Genomic DNA, 18,985 nt, shown 5'->3' with positions numbered 1-18,985 from the left:
AAAAATAAGTAGTACATTTATTGAATCTCCACTTACTACTACTTCTAGCTTTTATTCAGACACTTGTGCTCAGCTTCGAGAGCCAAGAATTTCTTCATTATCATTCAATGTGAATGATGCTATACATGAATCCAGTGCAGGAAGCTGGGCTCTTCTCTCTAACAGGAGTGAGAGAGGGGTTTCTAGTCTTTCTGTTCTTTTTTTTTGGCTGCACAAAATAACCCTTTCCAAGGGCACATGAAATAAAATACTATATTGCATACTATATACATTTACATACAACGGTAAATGCACCATTCATTCAGAAATACACAATACCTAAGGCTCAATGGAAAAGCTTGGTTGAAGCAACCTCTCTCTGGCTAGAAGAAAAGGCGCTCATGACAATTGTGGAAGTTTCCATAATCTGTGTTCGTATGGATCCTGCCCCTCTGTCCTCTGGAACTGCAGCAATCTCCAAGGACCATCTGTCTCTGGGAGGGAGGGGTGATGGCCCACACAACTCCAGAAGCCCATGGCTCAGCAACAGAAAACGTGTACAACCACGACGGAGCATTTCCTCTGAGAATAATAATCCAGCGACTGCAGGAGGAGGCAAAGCACCTTAGTGTACTTACTTGACCATGCCCAGAAGTAGCAAACTGAACCGCCCCTTCTGGATACAGGAAACCACTTCTAACTCCAAGCCTTCCCTTTATATCGGAATGATACTTTTATCTGGGGTGGGTTTTTTTTTATTTTCCCCTTGGATTGCTGGACTGCAGGGGTATTAAAACAGGTGCTAGCTATCAGTGTATGTGGTGGGGGCCTTTGAGCTGTTGGAAAGAGAAAAATATTGCTTTTGTTTTTTTTAAGCTGATCAGACATGGGGAACTGAACTGTCTGCTTTCAGCTGCATCAGCCTTACATTACAATACCTGAGCTTTGCTGCCCCCAGCTGCTGTGCTCCACTAACACATGCCTCTGATGTGCTCTAAGGGGACATACTACTCCTTGGTTATCTTTTGAAACGTGTGAAGTCCCTGCAGAGAAATACTTGCCACGTCGCAACATATGGCAACCTTTTCCCTAAGATAACAAATCAATTCTGTGTCCGTATCTGCAGCTTTGCCTTATCTCCCACTGCCCAGTCACTGGACACTGTATCACACCAACAGTGCTGCAGATTAGGAGAGGCAATCTGTACATCTGATAGATCTGTCTCCAAGAAGGTGCAGTCCCCAACAGCCACACACAGTGGCACTGTACGTAACGATCATGGCCACTGTACTCTGCATGGGGAGGAACAAGGCATTCTTGTACCTTGCTGCTGCCAAACAGACTACTGGATAAAAGCTGGGGTTCACTGGACTAGATTATCCTTTTATTAAGCTGCTGCTGCTCTGCTCAGCAGTGGCCTCAGTAGCTCACCTCTTAAGTCGTTACTTCTGGACTCAGAGGAGTAACACATTAACCCTCCAGCTAGTGCCTGTTTCATATATGGAGAAGAGTAATTTAAACATAAAGTGTTAACCGTGCTCTCTCTCTCTCTCTCTCTCCCCCCCGCCGCTCAAAGTAGGGCAGGCAGTCGAAATCCTTCCTGTAAGTAAAAGTCAAAGTGTAACACACCATTAATACTCAAGAACGTGACTTGCCCTCCATGCCCCAGGGCAGAGTCAGAGGCAGCAGCCCTTCCCAGTGGTGGAGAAAGGCGCCACGTGCACATTCTCTGCTCATGTTCATTTGTCCACTTGTTTTTGCTTGACAAGCGATGCCATCATAGCACGTGTTGGAGCACCACACATCCCAGTGGCACTGGGGGCAAGGGACTCCCTCTCAGCTCCAGCTGGCGTTCTGCAGCTCCTCTCGGAGCCAGGTTGGAAGGGGCTGTCCAAGTCTGTTCATCAGCTTGGATAATTCAATGTTGTGCTCCCGGTAGAAGTCTCTTAGGAACAGCCGTGACTGTGTGGAAAATACAGACCACATTAGTGTGAAAGAAAATGTTACCCTCAGCACACGTTCCGCAGGTCATCTAGGACACAGGTGGTAGGAAAAAAATCCAGGTTGGGTTTCTGGGATGTTTCTACATCCCTTGCTGCCAACAGAGTTGAGACAGTTACTCACCGAGGAATCCATATCAGGGTATTTTCTTCCTTTACTTTTTCCCAGGCATTTAGTCTTTCCTCCGTCTAGCAGCTGGCACCAAAATCCTTTTGCTTCATCAAATCTGAAAAGGACACTTGTCTTTAAAAGATCTGGCCAATGCCCAATTACTACCAGCAGAAATTAAGTAGTTTCATAGGTATTTCCCATTTCCATGCTTTAAAAATTGGGTTTAGATTTTATTTGCTTATTTATGGTGTTGGTTCAATTTTTATTTTTTTTAGCACTTGAATACTTTGACAAGAAATTACAACTGTGACTCAGCTTTATGCAAATTTCAGAGGTAATATGGTGTCACAGTATTTGCCTGTTAAGCTTTGGCAGGGGGGGAAATAATAAACAATGTTTTAGTGTATGTACATTCTTTTAAATCTCCTCTTTCTAGTTGAAAAGTGTTAGAGAATCCCCTCACTGTTTAAAGTATCAGTTTTTCTTCTCTTGCTAAAACCTTGCTATAGCTATAAGGCAATGCTGGGAACCATGTCTGGTCTTGTCTGCCCTGTCCTCTCAATTGGCCAAAGCTGAGCCTGAGGTTTGAGCACGTAGCTCTACCCAGCTCTGAGGCAAGCTGACCAATACCATTTCTTTTCTGACCCTGGCTGAAGGGTACCAGCCACTGCCACTACTGAAAATAGTCCATCTACTATCATGACATGTGCTTTAGGAAGTAAGGTTTTTCAAGTAATCTGTCAGTTCTCCAAATCTGCCCTCCTCCGGGGAGCCATGTGCCACCCCCGTGGACACCAGCTGTAGAAGAGAACTGAATTGGTTCTCCTCTCTTTACTGTCAGTGGAAAGGGCAATTGCTGTATGCCTGTATACACGTACAACACCTGCTGCCCTCAGCTAGCATAGGCTGTGATTGCAGAGATGATGTGAAAACACTGGTTTCAGCTGCAAAGAGCAGTATTCAGGATCTCTAGTGGGCTTGCAGAGTTTCCATTGAAGACTGATATGGCCACAGTTCACCTTCAGCTAGCCCTTAATCTAGTCACATTCACTGCGCTTGCACTGCGGGCAAGATCACAGCATGGCTGTGAAGAACGTTAGTTCTTCAACTTAGTAGCAGTGAGGTAGTGCATCTGCTAGTGCTTCCTAACATAGCTCTGGACACCCGTCAAGTCCATGTCTTCCGTAATAATAGGCTCTTTACCTCAAAACTGTGCAATGTGTCCCTCATCTCCATCTAGCTGAAGATGGGAGCAGCCTGTCACAAGTTTTATATCATACTTCCTCTACTTTCTGTCAGATGCAGGTATAACACAAAGCATAATGAGTGCTAGTAATTCCAGCACTTTTTCTGAAACTGGAGAACATTGTAATTAGTGCTGCGAGCAACTTTATGCTCTTCCACGACGGTGCCAAAACACACCCCTTCCCCTATAACTTCTGGAAAGACTAAGTTGTTATTCCAGTCTTAGTGTAGTACCTCATGCTATCTGAACTGATTTTAGGGTTAGGCATACCTCTGAAACCTTGGCAGGTCTTGTAGTCAGAGATAAGAAGCATTCTGCTAATCAAGTGCTTATTTGTATCACACTTGGCTAAGAAAGCATCCTCCCAAAACCGATTTCCCTACCTGAGGGCCTGGGTGTAGTTGAAGAGCGGCGTAACTCCCAAGAACTTCTGGATGTTGTCCATTACAGAGGCAGGGTTGTGTCTCAGCTCCTGACCATCCACAATGAGAAGCTGGAAAGACAGCAGCCACCTCAGCCTACAACAGCTTGTGCTGAATGACTCCCGTGAGCTTCCTGGCTCTCAAAACTGCCCCTGGCCTTTGTGCATGTGAGTAAAGGCTGCCAAATCTTGTTTATTCTAGAGCAACACAGTGTGGGGATGTGGCCCATCCGTCACCAAAGACAGAAGTTACGATACAGGCCACAAATACTATAACACAGTAGATCATAACAGGCTTTGCTTAATAAATTTGCCTTTGGCCACGCCCAGTGTAACTGGGCATTAAGGCCCAGCAGTAGCATCATTTACAGAGTGTCTCTGGAAATCTCATGTATTCTTTTTAGATGTCAGCAGCCCTTGTGCTAAGTACTCTTCTGTAACCTATCATTATTCTCCTGTTACGTATATGATAGACAATAATGAACAACATTTGTGCTAATAAATTACCTATTCCAAAGAACACAACAGAAAAATAGTCACATGAACTGAAGTCTGGGGAAGGTACGAGAGACCCTGACCTATAATACGTACAAGGATAGTGTGTCTGGCTCTATAATTTCTCACAGCAGTAACCTCCAGGAATAGTAAGGCAATGAGACACAAACCCAAGAATGTTTTCCCTTGTCTTTTAGTCTTGGCACGTCTATCATGTACAGTTTAGGCTGCTCCTTTGGCAGAGAATAAGAGAGACTAAATGGACATTATAAGACTCTGCTGGATTATAGACTGTCTGAGGATAACCCCAGCAGCAGAAAGGAACTTGAAAAAACACATCCTGACTCACAATGTGTGGCAATTTATAAATTTCTTGGGAATTTAGACACAGAAATGGTCTATATTGTCTATTAATTTACTTTTTGCAAATTTATACACAAAACAGAATCCTGACATCTCTGCGGTGGAATTTCCCTTCAGCAGACAGCTAAAGGCTTCACAACATGGGAACTAACAAATGGCAGTGTCCAAGAGCCTCTCTTTAAAGCAGTGAAACCCCAGCAAGTAGCTGAACACCTACTGGGCCTGAAGAGGGTCCCTGGGCTGCAGGCTGCCAAGATGAAAGGAAGGGAGTGGTAACACTGCTGCCTTTGCTGAACTTCTCAATATTGTGGAGCTCTCTGGGAGATCACAATACTTGCACTCATTTACTTTTACAAATACAGTAAAGTGCAAAACTGGCATATTCCAGCCTGATTTCTTATCAGCCTATAACAGGAAGTAGCAAGTGGTGAGTCTTTTTCCAAAAGACAAGATGGAAGGTGAAGTGAAAACAACGCGGGGTGGCGGGGGAGAGCACATGCATGTATTCAGTTTGTTCTCCTTCTCTCCACTGAACCTACAAGAGCCTCCAAGAAAGCCTCTACTGCCAAACCTCCTACCTGCCCAGAGGGGTAGTATGTTAACCAGCGCTCTAGGTGAGTTGAATACCAGCCAGGGAGCAGGCATCGGCTTTGCAGGTTGCGCAGTTCCTGAGGGGCCTGGGATTTTGCAGAGATCACTTGGTAGAAAGTGTAATTCAGCGCCACAGGGTCATTGTGAGCACGCTGGTGCTGAAAAACACAAGCTGAATTTAGGAGCAGGGACACAAAATTCCACCTTACACATCTCTGAGCAGACCCGACTGACTAGGTACAACCACCCACCAATGCTTTTGTTTGTAACTCTGTCTAAACTCTGCAGGCAGCCTGCATCATCTCCCCTGGCCCCTCTCTGGAAATGGATTCATGAGCTTTCTGCCCCAGGCTTTCTACCACACCCCACTGGAACATATCTCTGGCCCTCGCCCGCGAGCAGCGCAGGGAAGTTACCTGGTACCACGAATAGGCTCGGTCAGCAGGGTTGATCAGAACAGTAATGATTTTGGCTCGAGGCAGCAGGGCTGCACCACGTTTTGGTACCACCTCTGTGTCAAAGTAATTGGCACTCTTCTCAAACATGAAGTCTGTGCTGGCATTGGAGGGGATGGGAAAGAATTCCATGTACCTGCCGAACAGATGCTGGTGAGCAGTGTGGCCCAACAGGGAAATGGCACATGACAAGATGATGCCCTTGCTCCTCTTCAGCAGACAGAGGTCACAGAACAACTGCACCTCCCCAGTAATGTAATGAATGGGCAAATGGGTGCAGAGCTGGCAGAGGCGTGACTTCGAAAGGGGTGGTGGAGCACAACATAGGAAGTTGGAAATGATAAAAGTGTAAGAAAGTATTTTGCTGAGAGTGTGTTCCCCAATCCTTGGGCAGTGGAAGGAAAAGGCTGAGGGTAGGGTACTAGTTGCAAGCCCTAGGAGAAAAGAGGTTTTGTCCCAAGAATAAGGCCAGAATCAGCGGTCCACCCTGCCGCTGACTGCTTGGTTTAGATCTGTCTAAATTGTTTCTCTCGTTGTACCTCAGTTCATAGTTGAGACATAGGGTCAAGAGCTCTGCTCTGCCTCACAGGAGCTTGTAAAATTAGTAAAGCAGAAACTGTAAGACATTTGTATAATGGTCAGGTAGTGGTTAATGGGGAAACAGGACTCTGTAAAGCACTGGAAGACTGGTCTCTGCTCAAATTTAAGCTGTTCAAGAAACTCAAATTCCATCCTAAACATGAAGATTCTCCTCTTGCATGTGATGCTACACTCAAGTTGGATGACTTTTCCAGGGGATGCGCATAAAAGCCTATGCTTCCTAAGCCTATCTGCCAGCTAGTACAGCTGCTCTGTAGCGCTTGACTCACCTGAGCTTCACCCAAGTACCAACCACCTTCCAGTATCTTTTCAACAGTCCTCTGAATGATTAGAGAAGTCAGACAAAATCTCCCACAGCTTATGGGCAAAGAAATCCCATGGCAGAATGCCTTAATGCCACACAGCCGTCCCTCAGAGCCACACATGAGGGAGTACAGTGCCACGGTAGACCCAAAGTGCATGCTTTGAGCATGAAGCAAAATGGGGAAACGAAGAAACAACTTTAAGATTTCTCTGCCTGGAAACATAGTGGCGAATAGCGCTATAATGCCACTAGTATTCCCCTGCCAATTGCATACTTGTACAGGTAAAGACCAAGGTATGGATGTGGCCAAAGAGAAACCGGAGCCAGTGCAAGGAATGCAGCGTCATCTCTGTTAAGTCTGAAGGGCCCAGAACAACAGTACAGAGGTTGTCCCCTCTGTCCTTGCTGTCTTAACTTAGAAACCACAAAGAACTTTTTAATGAGCATGCTGTTGCTGTTTTGCATGTCAAAGAAGAAGAAACCTCATGACAGCAGTGCATTCAACAAAGTCTGAATTTTTAAAGCTAAATCATGCCCAGAAATCTCTTGGCAAAGAGTCACGAATATCAGAAACTACCTGTCCTGCTCCTGGGACTAAGCAGTTGGGTTAGCAGGAAAATGGAGAACATGCGCTGAGCAATAGCAATGAACATAGCTGTTCAGGAATAGAGAAGCTACTAAGGCTGCTGAAGTGGACATACAGAGAGACTAAGGAGAAGGCAACATGGGTGCACCTTATTACAGAAGACCACACGTCAGGATTCTTACCAATCGATTCCTTTATGATAGTTGGGTCCATTAAAAAACTGTATCTCCTCAAAGGTGGATGGACTTGGGAAGTTACTGGTGACAGCTGGATGCATGGTCAGGAAGAAGTGCACAGCTGTTGTGCCTGTAACAGGAACCAGTTAATGGGACCTGGGTCACACATAATGCTTAACTGAATAAAAGGCTTTACACTGAAAAAAAAAAAAACAGTCCTCAAGTGGGCACAATCCTACCATGCCTGGCTAACCCACCCCTTAACTCATGCAGGTTGCAAGAGCAGCAACACTAAGTACTTTGGGACTGAACTTGACTCAGCAGTTCAATCCCATGTTTCAGTTCATGCAGCTGACTTCAGTCACCTCCTTAGCAAGACAGCTGTCACCCATGTCAGCTATCTTGTGTTCTTTCTGTGGCTGGGCTACCCCCACGCCTCTTGTCTGTGGTGGCACAGCCACACTGTCATGTGGCAGAACCCATACCTGCCAAAGGCGAGGTGGTCTGAGCACTGCAGAGCAGTATCATGTGCTTGGGAAGGAGATGTGCTAGGGACATTAGTGTCCTTGGTTGAGAATTCAGCTAAAGATGCCTTGGCCTGCCTCTTCTGTAGATGTTTTCCTTTTACCCAGCCAAACCTGATAATCCTGCTCAGCACACAGCTGTAAGGCCTCCAGCAGGCCAATAAATCAGCCAAGAGAAGTGTCGTCTTCCTGTGCCACTGCAAGCAGCTTGGGCCATAATACAGGGGGGCCCATGCTGCACACACACCAACAGAGCGTCACAGTGACACAGGCGGGAGACTGCAGCTTAGCTGGGAAAAGCTTCCTCCCAAGGCCAGCATCACTGTTTGCTGTGCATGGTTGGCAGCTGCCGTTTCACTGCACTACAGAAAAAGCCAAGGTTTGAAGACCTGCCTTTGGCTGAAGAGATTTTGCTCTCTTCAGCCTAGAAAGGACTCCTGAGGACAGCACATACAGCCATGTTGCTGCCAACCACAATGCCACAGCAGTCAAGAGGTGGTGAAGCAGGTCAGACAAAAGAGAATCTCTACCTCCCACTGACAGTGACATGGAGCATGCAGCGGGTACACAGATCTGTTGCAATAAAAGCACTAGGGGGCATTCATCGTAACCTCTGCTAAGCGTGTGCATTTAGTCCTGCTGACAACTTATGTTTGTGACACACTAAGAAAGGTCACAGATTCTCTGACCTTATGTGGAAAAGCCAAAACACAACTCTGCAGGTAGGGCTTTTCCCTGCGAATAAGGACTGAGCCAAGGAAAGTGCCAGGACGCGAAGTACTGATGGACTTGCCAGATTTAGGTTAGAACAAATCTGAGATTCTTTGAAATGTCCTCTGCGACCATTTGGCAGCTTGCACAAGGGCCAGCCATACGGACCTACAACACAGACCTTTCCAGCTCTCCTCTCTGAAGGAATGAGATGGAAGCTGCAATCCATCTTTAGATAAAGTATTCACATTACCAGTTTTCTGAGGTCCCACAACAAGGAACTTGGGGAGTCGATCGCATGTCTTCTCTTTGGACCAGATATCCTTGTGCCTCTTATCATCACAGGGATTCTGCAGCACAAGTGATGGGATTATGCATTACCACAGGAGCTAATGGAAAGGGGAGGAAAAGCTCAAAGGACAGACCTCTCAGGAAAATGCTATTAGCCTATGGAGAACACTTCACAGCCATACTGCTGCTCTGCCAGGCATCAAGAAGAGTTAAGTAAAAACTTGGGGGCATGCTTTCAAAAGCTCCAAAGTGACACAGAGCCCAAGTCCCTCTGAGAGTGTTAACCATAGGCCTTGCCCTCTGTAGCTATGCTGGGCTGGGCTACCAGATAGTACAGCTCAGCATCTGTGAACTTCTGGCAGACAGACAACTCTATCACCTTCAGTTAATTTAATCTCTCATTACCATGCAGAGAGCTGCTGCACTGGGATAAAATGGAATAAGCAGGTTTTTATTTAATGAACATGAATTCTGCAGTGTGAAATTATTTTAAGATTAATCACATTAACATGCCTGCAAGCTCCTCCAGTACCAAACACGGTCCTTCCTCGCACACTTAACATTTCACAGCAGCTTGATCTAATATAAGCCCTTTAATGCTCCAAATGCCTGCAAGCCTGCCCCCAGCCACTTACGACAGCCACCCCTGCATACCTCTTGGAAAACCACTAGGAGAGGTTAAAGCTGCCTTCTCACCTGCCACAAGGGATTCTTCTCCTGGGGAAAGATTTCAAAGTACTTTTTTGCAAGTTGGACAGGGGGCAGTGTTTGCAGGCGAAGGTTGGTCCAGCACTGCACAAACTTGACCAGGCTCTCAAAAGTGTAGAGTCCCAGACGGTCATTCCCATAGTTGGATAGGTGGGTCATGAAGATGCTGATCTGAAAATAGGAAAGACATGGGATACTGGCAAATCAGGTAACAGTACTGTTTCCTCCTAGCATGATTCCCCTGTCAGCAAGGGGCTGTTTATATCTCAGACTGCCCTGGCTGTCTGAGTTGATGAATGTCCATCCGCCAGGATACAGCACTACCTGGTGAAAAATGGAAGAAATGTAGTGCTTAGAAGACAGGACGAACTCAGAAGAGGAGGGGCACAGACCTCTAAGTAACCCCTGGGAATGGTGTGGGGGGGTGGGTGATAACTGAGCCCTGGATATGAGTCCAGAACAGTTTCAAAATCCCATTTAAGTGCTCTGGAACATTATGGGGAACAAGGGTTAGTCAGTGACGCCCTCCTAGACAGAACCTTGCAAAGCCTCTTTCATGGGAGAACAAGACCTTCCCTTCCTCTCCCCGAGCCACACACAGAGCAGTCTCCCCAGCTGCCGCGCCTGCTACGGCAGGGGAGCGGGCTAGGGAGAGGGGCAGCACGCTGCAGGCCAGGGCACAGTGGCGCAAGGGACAGTTTTCACAGGAGTTATTTCTAGGCCTGCAGCCTGTCAGCTTTCATTCGCTTTGGTGTTGACATCTCAAGTGTAAAGAAACAACTGGCAATTCACACTTCAGAATACAAACGAGCATACCTGGGGATCTGAACACAGACTGCAAAGAGACACTGCACTAGGACGTTGTCCTAGGAACTGACACCAGTTGATAAGCTTTTAGCTCGCAGGAGCCTTCAGCATAGACAGCCCCTGAGAAACATTCTGCCAAGCCTGAGGATGTAAACCCTCAGGCAAAGTAGCACTGAGCACCCATGGGAGTGGCCCCCCAGCAGGAGCTGGTGTGCTATCTCTGCCTTGCCAAGCCACCTCTTCTCTCAAGCAGATACATTTCCCTCCTGTCTGTTTTCAGTATTTTAACTTTTGGAAAAGAGTGCAAAAGACTGCTGCCACCTTGACTCTGGTGTGTGGCTGTGACAGGCCCCATGGAATTGGGCGTCCCGGTGCCTGCAACACAACAGCACTTTGCCAGAAACAAACCACACCATGGCTAGAAGCTGGCAAAACAAAAGCAGAATACTAAGGCCAATGGAAGAATGACTACATGGATTATTTAGCACTCCCTGTCCAGTGGCTGCTAGCACAGACAGGGGAAGAGACCTCAGTCACAGTAGGGGCACCCATTGCTGCACAGTTCAGGGCTGAATCCTGATGATGCCAGCTAAGGTCAGCAGGCAACAACAGGCTTCCCTGGAAGGGGGCAAGAATGGCTTTCCCACTCACACTAGGGGAGAAACAAAAGGGGGAAGCAGGAGACAGATGGTCTTGGGATGAAGACATTTGCTGGCACTTGGGAGGTCTGAAATCAGTTTTCTGCCCAGTGTCACCATGGACCAGACTCTGTGCGATGAGAGGTACTGATAGGTAGCAGCTCTTTGTGCCTGAGCCATCCCCAAGACATTGTGAAATGAATTTAATCCTGTCTATAAGGTGCTCGCACCCCAGGGTCTTTGGGCAGGCAACTGAAAGCAGTGGTAGGACTCTGGGACACATGGAAAGTGAGCAGAGTTAAAAGATTTAACACATTTGTCTGCCTGTGAGTTCTTCAATTCTGGTTTCCTACTGAGCTGACAGAGAGGCCCTGCCAGACAGGCTCTGGCACCTACACTTCAAAGAGCAGTGTGTGCTTGGTGCTCCTGTGTAAGGAGGATGTGCTAAATACAACACAGAGCGAAGGACAGAAAGATCTTCTGGGTAACTGCAGGGCCATGCCATGGAGCACGTAAGTTGGCAAAAGGATATGTCTCATGTTGTATTTTGCCCATTCTGGGTGACACCAGGAAGGTGGTGTGACAGCAAAGGGTGGCCCATCCCTTTGACTTGCTAGTGAAATATTTAAGGAAGAATTTACTACATGAAGCATCTGGCTCACTGGCATAAACCAAGTACTGCAGCAGGGAGGATGCAGGTCACCACCTGGGGCCTCTTCAGGATGTCCAAAATAAAAAATCCAGGTTAGCAACTGTGTCTCAAGACTGACTACATTTGCTAAAATGGCTCACACAGGTAATGCTGTCACCTGCAAACAGTCCCAAGCAACTGGATTTAGGAGAAGATGAGGCAAGCCCAACCGAAGAGCCATTTCCCTGTGCTTCTGAGCGTGCAGTCATGTCCTGTAACACACGTGCACTGTTTAACAAGGCCTGGCAGCTTGCTTTGCCTCGTCACAGGTACTGCTGCCAAAACAGCTCTGAGCACTACTTCTGACATAAGCTACACTCAAGCCCCATCTCTCCCTCCCGCCCATCCACACCCAGTGACCCTGGGGGACCAGCTTGGTAATAACACCTCCCTCTTCTCCCCCTCCCTTCCACTGTCAGCATACCATGGTTTCCCTTCCTTTACACTGAGGAAAAATGAGAGGAAAGGTCACAGAGAGCCTAGAATACAGGAGGGTATGAGCATCCTTGCAATATGTACCATGCAGCTGTAGGCACAGCAGTAACCTGCCTGTGTAGTGCGAGCAAAAGTGTTTGTGAGAAGTGATCATAAAGATGCCCTTTGCTTCTGGGAAACAGCAACTGGGCACACGGCAGCCTGTCAGCTATTCTCCTTTCTGACATCAGACCTTGTTCACTAGTCAGAAGATCAAACATCATCTGTTTGCTCTGTGGAGGTAATCATACGCATACAGGCTTGGAGACCCCTGCATGCGTATACCCACTCAAAGGGAGCTGGAAGCACCAAAAAGGACTGAAAGAGCCTGATCCAAGTCTGCTCCGGATCACTGCTGGGGCTGGCCAGCTTTCTATCAGGTCCGTGAGATGGCTCTATCAGTGAGGGGAGGAGTGCAAGGGTCTGAGTCACTGTGCAAACATGAGCATTGAAGAGGAGCTTAGAGCACAGTACTCCAATGCTGACAAAGAGAGAAATGCTCCGCTGCCAAAAGGAAGAAAAAGTGTAAACGCTGGAAACATCTGAAGGCACCTGAAAGAGTTTTAAAAGTCACCACAAAAAGCCAAGAGTGAATCTGGCAAATAAGCTCATCCTGTACCAGAGCACAATCTTCCCAAACTTTTTGGATCACAGATCTCTACCAGCTGCTTCAACCGTCACATGCTCATCAGCAAATTTTAATGGGTAGCTCTAGAAACTACGCTTCTATAAATGCCTTGGCACAGCCTCCTAGACCAGCAATGATCTCTGGATTAGTCTGGCAACTGGTTTTTCAAGAGAAACCTAGAGCTCTTAAGTTTCACAGTGGCTATTTCTGCAAGTATTCTTTAAGATCTGACAATTAATGAGGTGGAACAAGGTCAAATTCATCCAGAAAAGCAATGGTCACATAATGCAAAGAATAGCCTTCTCCTTATTGCAGACTTTTTATTAAGCAAGTAGATTTGGTTGTTGCATATAAAGATAACAATTGCGTCTCAGGCGATAGGGACGGAAGGCTGGCTTCCAGACCTGGAAGTAGGAATACCTACAGCTTTTTAGCTAGGGCCGTTATAGACCCATAACTTCTGCAGATCATAGACCAAGCCAGAACTGGTCACAGGCTAACCTTCAGAAACACATGGCCTGTTTGTAAACTACAGCCTGTTTGTGTGATGCACCCAGAGCCCATTGCGAAGGTCTTTTCACCATCACAATTCTCCACTTCTAGGAGTAGAGAGGCACTAAACACTAGGAAAAGCAAGACACAAGAAAACATTAAGTTCATGGAGGGAAAACGCTTGATTTTCTGATTCACTGAGCCTCTATAGCCCCAACCAAAAGGGCTAAAGCTGTGTATTCAACCCTGCAATCAAGATGCAAAAGGAGGGAATGGAAGAAAACATCATGGTCAGCAAGGCCACTGATTTTAGATGACAAATCCCACAAACAATGCCTGGGACCAGTAGTCCAGGGTTCCCACCTAGGAAGCTTGTCAGAAACAACCTACTTTCTCTCAGATCTGCTTGCATGACTTCTTGCCCATATTCAGGCACTGGTGGAAAATACGTATAAAGGAGAAGAAGGTAGAAATTTGGAAGTCACAAGAAAAGAAGAGATTAAACGTCGTTGTTATTCAGGAGTGGCTATAGCGGTAGACATTCTAAAATCACTATCTAAACCTGATTTAGACATAATCTAAACCATTCAGAGAAAGGGAGGACAACAGGTGCCAAATCAGCTTTAGCAAGAAACAAATTCAGGTGGGGAATTGAGAAAGCTCCTGTACAATCAAAAAGAGCAACATGTCTTCCTGCTACAGCCAACACACAGGAATGCAAGGGAGTGTGATCTGTGGTTGGACAGGGCTAGAAAGCTTCTCCTAATTCTATCCATTCAGGATTTTCTAAAAATGACTGCTTCTTTTTGTATCTCTTGCCACCTAGTACATCTTCCCAGCTTCAATGGGAAGTGAGAAGCTCATGTGATTTGCCAGCGTGGCTAAGAACTGGGAAGGGACTGCAGGGTGTTGAAGGTATTACATTAGCTTTGTGGCTTGATGGAACTGTCAAGTATTGAAAGGGAAAAAGAAACACCTGTGTTAAACCCAGATGTCCCAAAAATGCCTTAGGGCAACAGCTACATCAAAAAAGCACGCAGAAATTGTTTCAAGTGTATACCTATTGAAAGAAAGGGGAGAACACCCCATAACTGAAGCCCAGAAAAAGCAATTATTCTGCAGAAAACTCATCAGTGAGCCGGGGAGAAGCCAACAGGCAGCAGAAGTGGGTGGAACAGAAGGAGCCAAGGCACATCTCACCTCCGATTCATGAAGATGCAGCAGCCTAGGTAACAGTCACTCTACGTTGGGCCATGCTCAGCATGTCACCCTGTCTAGTTTCTATCTGCAGAGTATTGCACTTGTCAATACTCAGTACTGATGCTTCCTTGGCAGTATGTAAACCAAACCAGAATTACCTACCAAGTACTTCATTGGTCCTCTTTTTCGCATCTCTTTAGCATCATGCTGGAGATACCCACACCATGATGGGTGGTTATACTCAGTCCTCCATAGGATCTAGTTCTTTCCCACATCGGGCACATAAGCTGAGACACCCGTGCACTGATTCCCCTTTCAGATGAACTTACTGGGTTCAGGAGCACCGTCAGGAAGAGTTCACCACCACGAATGCTCTTGTCCAACTCCTTTGAGCCACCGGGGTATTCATTATAGAATATAGTATGAGTAAAAAGACCACAAGTCTGTCGAGGCAGAACCTGGCAATATCAGAGCAAAGCAAAGTTAGATAAGAGGAAGATGCAGCAGAATCTACATGTGACTGTATCAAAGCAGCACTCTGTGGATTGATATAAAGAGTAAGGGACACAAGTGACATAGGTTTGGACGACTCTCTTGTTATTCCTCCTAACCATTTACTCGTTACAGTGCGAACAAAAGTCAGTGAGATCTCGATTTAGTCTTCTTGTGCTTGGTTTTGCTGTCCGTTCAGTATGTCTGGATTGTACCGAGAAACACAAAAACTGGCTTTAGTTAAGTTTTTTCTCTTTACTTAATTTGAAGATTTTGGAAACACTGGTGATATTAATGTCTCTAATGCAGGTTATTGGGAGACTGTCCCTTGGGCAGGAAAGTGGGCTTTGCTCACCCAGCTGTGCTCACCATGATCCCGTTATGGATGAATCCACGCCGGTACCGGGCAGGCCGTAGGTGTGGGTATTCTTCCGTGCTTGTTACTTGGATGCTCCAAACAGATTTCCATGCTTCATAGAGTTGTGTGTGGACAGGATAAACCCCAGAATGATGGGGGGCTACGGCATAGCCCAAGTCTGTGGGAATCCCATGCTCCTGGAAGCAGAATATGCAGCTTGATCACTCAATATTTAACAAATATCCTTAATAAGGATCATATTTAGCAACAGACTCCAAGTTGGAGCAAGGTGACAGAGTAACATGAAACACTCTGGATTAGGAAACTTGAAATACTGCTTGTACTTCTTGTTTTATGCATCTATAGAAATATAAGGGTGATTCTATTTCAACAAGGGTGTTCAGCAGTGGTAACGGCTGCTGTAAGAATGGCCTTGTAGCTTGCAGGTGTGCAAATCAGATTAATTCACAAGACTCAGGCTAGGCTCCTCGGTTACTACAAACTAATCAATGCTGTTAAGTGACATATCTCACTCCCACAATGCCTAGATCTGAGTCACTACAGAAGGAAAACAAAATTTCCTTAACTGATACAGAAGGAAAGGAATATGATGACTGGAATCTGTCTTGTCTCTAGCAATTCAGAGAAAAGCAGATATGAAGCAAGAGACTGTTGAGGGTAAAGGTATGCAGCCTGGAGCTATACTAAAATGACAGGAAATATCTGAATTTCATGGGTTTTAATTCCACTATGTGGTTCTGGTAACAATACGAACGATGACAGCTCTGCCCTAGTGGTGTACAATAAAACCAGAGCCCCTAAATGAAGCAACAACCTTCTCCTTTCCACTGCTAGCCTGTTTTACATTAAATATGTGTAATTGTGTTCTGTGCTTTGTCTCTGTTTGCAAAAGACTGCCCTGTTATTTAACCAGGAAGAGAAGGAGCCTAAATTGTTTCTATAATGCTGCAAATGTGCACTGAATTCAAGATCATTCCTAATCCGCGTGTGTCATGGGAACACAAGACAGTAGCCTGCTATTCCCAAGGGGATTACAATCAAAAGAACCAAACGAGAGGGGAAGAGGACATTTCAGAGAAACACGTACACTATATTCAACTCTGGCCTGTCAGCATCAAACAGACATTGTTCCAGCAGTGCAGGATGTTTGAGGCTTCCCGCTCCTCTGCCAAAACCCAGGGAATTTCCCCTGAACTTCCTAGATAAGTAACTTTCTTCAGCATTGTCTGAGAAGGCCAGAGTAGGGCTGTTAGCACACACAGTGTTTTTTTACTACCAACCAGGTGACTTCCTTACAAACCACAGTGAGCAAGGATGAAAAAGGAAATGCTTTCTCACTGCCAGGGTTTGTAAGTTTGGATGATAATGCTACAAGTTCACACCTTAGCAAACAAGAGCCTTGGGATTTGCACCCTGGAGCTGTAGCAGAGCTGCCTGGGGCCATGCAGGTGCCAGGACGCGCTTCCCAATGCACAGGCATGCACGAGAATGGTGCTTCTCGCCTGAAAACAGCGAGAGCCACACACCAATCTAAACTTTCAGAACTGCCTTTCTTAAATGCAGATGAGTTACTAGACTAGTATTTGGGTTCAGGAGGGTCTGAACAACTATTCCAGAAGAATGTTTAAGGATTAGTACTGTAAAGTAAACAAACTGTGATGCCCCTTACCACAGCAAACTGTTTGTTGAGCTTCATCTGCTCAGCCAGCACAGTGACATTGTGGAAAAGGTGAGGCTGCATGTGACTCCACATGTGAGGGAACCACCAGAACTCCTTCCTGTGTTTGAGCAGCATGTCATCCCCTTCATCTTCCTCATCTGTACCTACAGAGAGCAGAAAAGGAAGTGCAAAAACAGAAGTCAGAAGAGGGGCTCAATGTTTCAAAGCAGCGGCTAATCCCCTGCAATGCTGAGTTGGTCCAACAGAGAATCAAGCCCTCTCTGATGTGTTACACACACACACACGAACATGGGGGCTATATACAGGCACTGGGATGAAGCAGTGCCAGGGGCTTACCTGTGTGGTAAAATTTCCCTGAGAAGCCCAGGTTGAAGGTGAAATTTGGGACTAAAGTTCTCAGCTTATTCTGGGTGCTCAGTAAAGCCTGTTTGAATGAAAGGAAAAAGAAATGTTCTTATTCAGTTGCTCTGCAATTTTTTCTGTGCTCTACTGGTGCCCAGTTCAGTCTGAAGAGGTATCCCAGGGAACAGGGCTAAGGCATTGCTGCCTGTGGAGTGAAGCAGAGTAGCCAAGTGCTTCACAGAGTTTTTACTTGAAGTAGTCCTGCTGTACGGAATGGTGCCACTTTAAAACCACAGTCAGATGATGCTCTCCACTTCAATGAGAAGGACCCAGAGTGTCTGTGCTAAGGCAAAGGGACAATAAATCTCACTTCCAAGCAACAGTTCCCTTACTCTTTCCATGTTCAACCTCAATGCTCCGTTCCTCTACCATATGGACTGGGACTTTGCTATTGAACCTCTGCCCTTTCTCTGAGCCTGTGTATTAATGAAAAGGAGGATGCGGCAACACACGGTGCACAAAGGAAGAGACCTCAGTAAGTGAACAGTAACTAAGTGATCCAAAGGGAGGGGGTTTTTATTTAGAGAGGAAGGGTGGATTTGCAGAACTACCCATGCAAGGAGTCCTGCCATGGCAGGGAGGTATCCCTCGTTTTGGGTCCCTTGAAAGTACCAAAATCCTTTTGTTGTAGGAAAGTTTCCTGGATTCTGGGAAAAAAAAACCTTGAGGAGCTGACATTCACAGCCATGACATCTCCTACAGGTTCTCTCTTGCTCACTTGTGTCTACTTTAAATGTCCAAAGTAATTGCTATAGCCAAAGGGAAGGAGCCTTGTGCCACAAACCCCAAGGTCCAGCAGCGTACAGAGTAAGACAGCAGACAGCCTTGACAAAAAAAACCCCAGAGGCTCAGTATGTCACAAACAAGTAAGACACAAACTAATTCCAGTCAAATTTCTTCTGCTGGAAAACAATAAAAAGACATGAGCCATTAGATGCATGCTCTGCTGCTACCCGCGTGCTTCAGGGAAAGCGTCACTGGTGCAGCTCCCTGTGGGAGAAGTTCTCTGTCAAACAGGGACCTGGCAGGAAGGCTGTTGGCAGGTGACAGAGATGGTCCTTGCCCAGGCAGTTGTTTAGGTTTTAATAGCTTTTCTAAGAAAGCAATGGATCAGTGGCTGCACCAAGCTGAAGGTGATGACCTCTCAACAGCAGACTTGGGCTAGATACAAATACACAAGCAACTCGGTACATAATATGGGGAAAGCATACAGACTTTTCAAGCTGTGCAGGGGAGATGGGCAGAACTGTGCCTCAAGTAGCACAAAAGAGCACCACGCCGCTGCCTTCACACAGCTCACACTCCACGGGCGTTGTTTAGGCACACTGCTCCCCAGGTGGTGAAAGTGCATTCACAAATGCAGACTCTCATTCAGTGGAGGGACCAGCCTTGACACCTACCACTTCAGGGTATCCTGACAAATCACTGCTGTCACTAGTATTCCAAGAGTGTTGATCAAACACTGATCATCACATTAATACAAAAATGATGACTTCTGTAATATACTTCATTCACCCATCCACTGCAAATGTATCTTGG

The 18,985-nt window shown here is 46.2% G+C and overlaps 1 protein-coding gene across 2 annotated transcripts in view; it reads right to left on the bottom strand.

Moving 5' to 3' along the window:
* The window catches only part of NDST2 (N-deacetylase and N-sulfotransferase 2), a 136,558-nt gene continuing 117,573 nt past the window's right edge, over positions 1-18,985 (bottom strand). For both annotated transcript variants that reach the window (XM_064464971.1, XM_064464972.1), the window contains 12 exons: positions 17,381-17,468; positions 17,033-17,187; positions 15,354-15,539; positions 14,822-14,950; positions 9,551-9,733; positions 8,817-8,913; positions 7,335-7,458; positions 5,624-5,798; positions 5,195-5,365; positions 3,721-3,830; positions 2,104-2,206; positions 1-1,941 (listed from right to left, as the gene is read on the bottom strand). In XM_064464971.1, the coding sequence (XP_064321041.1) occupies positions 1,816-1,941; positions 2,104-2,206; positions 3,721-3,830; positions 5,195-5,365; positions 5,624-5,798; positions 7,335-7,458; positions 8,817-8,913; positions 9,551-9,733; positions 14,822-14,950; positions 15,354-15,539; positions 17,033-17,187; positions 17,381-17,468 (1,647 nt within the window). In that variant the 3' untranslated portion in view covers positions 1-1,815. The remainder of the gene's footprint in view (positions 1,942-2,103; positions 2,207-3,720; positions 3,831-5,194; positions 5,366-5,623; positions 5,799-7,334; positions 7,459-8,816; positions 8,914-9,550; positions 9,734-14,821; positions 14,951-15,353; positions 15,540-17,032; positions 17,188-17,380; positions 17,469-18,985) is intronic.

This window comes from Phalacrocorax carbo, chromosome 13 (assembly GCF_963921805.1).
Source record: "Phalacrocorax carbo chromosome 13, bPhaCar2.1, whole genome shotgun sequence".
Taxonomy (NCBI): Eukaryota; Metazoa; Chordata; class Aves; order Suliformes; family Phalacrocoracidae; genus Phalacrocorax; species Phalacrocorax carbo.
The sequence above is the reverse complement of the archived record's forward strand: the minus strand, read 5'-3'. Positions and strand labels throughout refer to the sequence as shown.